This window comes from Penaeus chinensis, chromosome 19 (assembly GCF_019202785.1).
Source record: "Penaeus chinensis breed Huanghai No. 1 chromosome 19, ASM1920278v2, whole genome shotgun sequence".
In the NCBI taxonomy this organism is placed as follows: Eukaryota; Metazoa; Arthropoda; class Malacostraca; order Decapoda; family Penaeidae; genus Penaeus; species Penaeus chinensis.
In genome coordinates, this window is record NC_061837.1 from 26,623,086 (window position 1) to 26,625,585 (window position 2,500).

Below are 2,500 nucleotides of genomic sequence, written 5' to 3' on the forward strand. Positions count from 1 at the left end.
GTTACACTAAACATACACACACACACACACACACTCTACGCCTTACACAAGGGGGGGGCGATAAAATTGGTGAGTAGCATCGCAGTCATTTCGGAAACTGAAGTATCTGAGCTTTTATCGAGATATGCTTTTATAAATCTAAATATATATGTAGCTATAAAGGGAATAATGGAATTTTATACGTGATAATTTTCGTCACTAAAGCAGAATGTAATGGGGGAACACTAACAGTAAACCTCGATATAAAGTCCATAAGGTTTCAGAAATGATAATTAAGTTAGGACCATATTTTTTACAAGGATATTGTTATTAACTTGACTTTAAGTTTAACAACTACATCCGCCACATGGTGAAAAAATCAAGATCTCTTTAGTCTACCCTACTTAAAGGCATTTTCTTTGTTGTTACTCAAGCTGTCAAGAATCGCTGTAGTTTTTGAAGGGAAAACTGTCAGAAAGGGGACCTCATTTTAAATATCGTACAGGACCAGTTACAATTATCTGAAATATAAGAGTGAAAGTAACCGTATACAGCACAGTAATAATTTTTTTTCAAGTAAATGTATCCCAACTGCAGGCCCAGCTAATTTTTTTGTGTCCAGAAGCACTCAAAGTGATATTTTTTTCCATTAAAGTAAGTGCGACGCAGAATTATATATCTGAAAAGAAAAGGAGTTGCTAGAATGACAAAGTCTCACTTCATGGTCTCTTTTGAAACATAGGAACCACTAAACCTTTTTTTTTACGTTCCCTGCTCTTCTCACGCGTTGTATTTACCTATTTTTGTGGAGGTTATAGGTTAATATTTAATTATTTATTTTTCTGACTATGTATATATCTGTCTTTCTGTCTGTCTGACTACCTGTCTATCAGTCTCTCTGTCTGTCTGTCTATCTATATATCGGTCTATCTGTCTATCTACTTATCTACTTTTGTAGAAGTCTTAGGTTAATATCCATCTACTTATTTATCTGTCGATATATATCTACCTACGTATCTATTTGTCTATCTATTTATCTCTCTATCTATCTATCGGTCTATCTGTTTATCTATTTATCTGTCTATCTACGTATATATCTATCTACTTTGCATATCAGGTATGTATATGTCAGCTTTAATTTGGGGCCATCATCTGAAATGCCTCTCCGTCGAAGCTGGACCCCCTGTTTTAGGTCATCCCCTGTCAGTAATATCTGCAAAACAAAACTTCGTGAAAGTAGTAACGAAATGAGACGTCAAGAATTGAAAAGAATACCACGACCCAATAAGAAAAAAAGAAAGAAAAAAACAGGTATTTGATTGACTCTCACAGTGGTAACTAAATATTGCGAATTCGCGTTGGTGCATTGACATAATTGTTGTTGCTCTAAAAGACTGGGGACTTGTATATTCATCAATCTTTCTACCTCTCTAACTGTCTATTTGTCTGTATGTCTGTATGTATGCATATATATGCATGGGCATATATAACTATATAATTATATATGATTACATATATACATCCACATACACACACACACACACATGTATATATATATATATATATATATATATATATATATATATATATATATGTACGTATGTATGTATGTATGTATGTATGATGTATAACCACACGCACAATGTATATGTGTATGCATTAATTCCCATATGTGAAATATAATATAATCGTCTACACAGATACGTTTCCCTGCTCTATGGTCATGCCCCCTGAAGAACCACAGAAGTACGCAAACTCCCTGTAAGTGAAGGTGTCAGACTCGGCCAAGCGAACACAAACTGCCTGACACAGAAGCGTCTAATGTTGCATCATTCAGGAAACGCGGCCAGTCTGGCTCTCGCGAAGCCTTACAAGCAAAGAAGACGCTGTTGCCACCTCGAACCAATCGCAATCATATCAATGGTTTCTGCTGTTACTGTGGTCATTCTTTATGGGTCTTGATCGCGTGACATAAAACGCGGGAGTGTGACGAAAATATAATGCCCAAGGACTTCGCTGGAAGAGCTTTTGGGGGAAATTAGCAGCTGGTCGCGAGGGTGGTGCACTGACCTGGCTTGGTGCCTAAGAGTGTCACCAGGGGATCAGTAGCTACGCGGCGAGTTCGAGGAGAGGTCCTTTCCCTCCCCGTCCGAAGAGCTTATATAGTACGACCTGCATGTAATGTGATTCGCGACAAGGAGGGGAGGAAATCTATCGAATAAACTTATAGTGTAAAGGTCTTTCAGAACAAGCGATTGCGATACGAAACGTCTTGAAGGAAATCGCCAAGATGAAGATCCGTTTGCCCAAGTTCTCGCTGCTGAGGATGTTCGTGTGCGTCATCATCGTGCCCACGGGCATGGTTCTCATCACCATCGCTACCATGCATCACGACGTAAGTTTCCCTCATTGGACTATGGTATTTTCCAAGTAGCACACACATGGCACAATTATTTGACTTTTTTTAACCGATTCTTAATTCACAGTCAAGTGGAACAGTACTTTGTATGTTGCCTAATTT

The 2,500-nt window shown here is 38.1% G+C and overlaps 1 protein-coding gene across 1 annotated transcript in view; it reads left to right on the forward strand.

Moving 5' to 3' along the window:
* The first annotated feature begins 2,086 nt into the window (after positions 1-2,086).
* The window catches only part of LOC125035184 (peptidyl-prolyl cis-trans isomerase B-like), a 13,407-nt gene continuing 12,993 nt past the window's right edge, over positions 2,087-2,500 (forward strand). Inside the window, exon 1 of the mRNA XM_047627413.1 lies at positions 2,087-2,374. Within this exon, the coding sequence (XP_047483369.1) occupies positions 2,270-2,374 (105 nt within the window). The 5' untranslated portion in view covers positions 2,087-2,269. The remainder of the gene's footprint in view (positions 2,375-2,500) is intronic.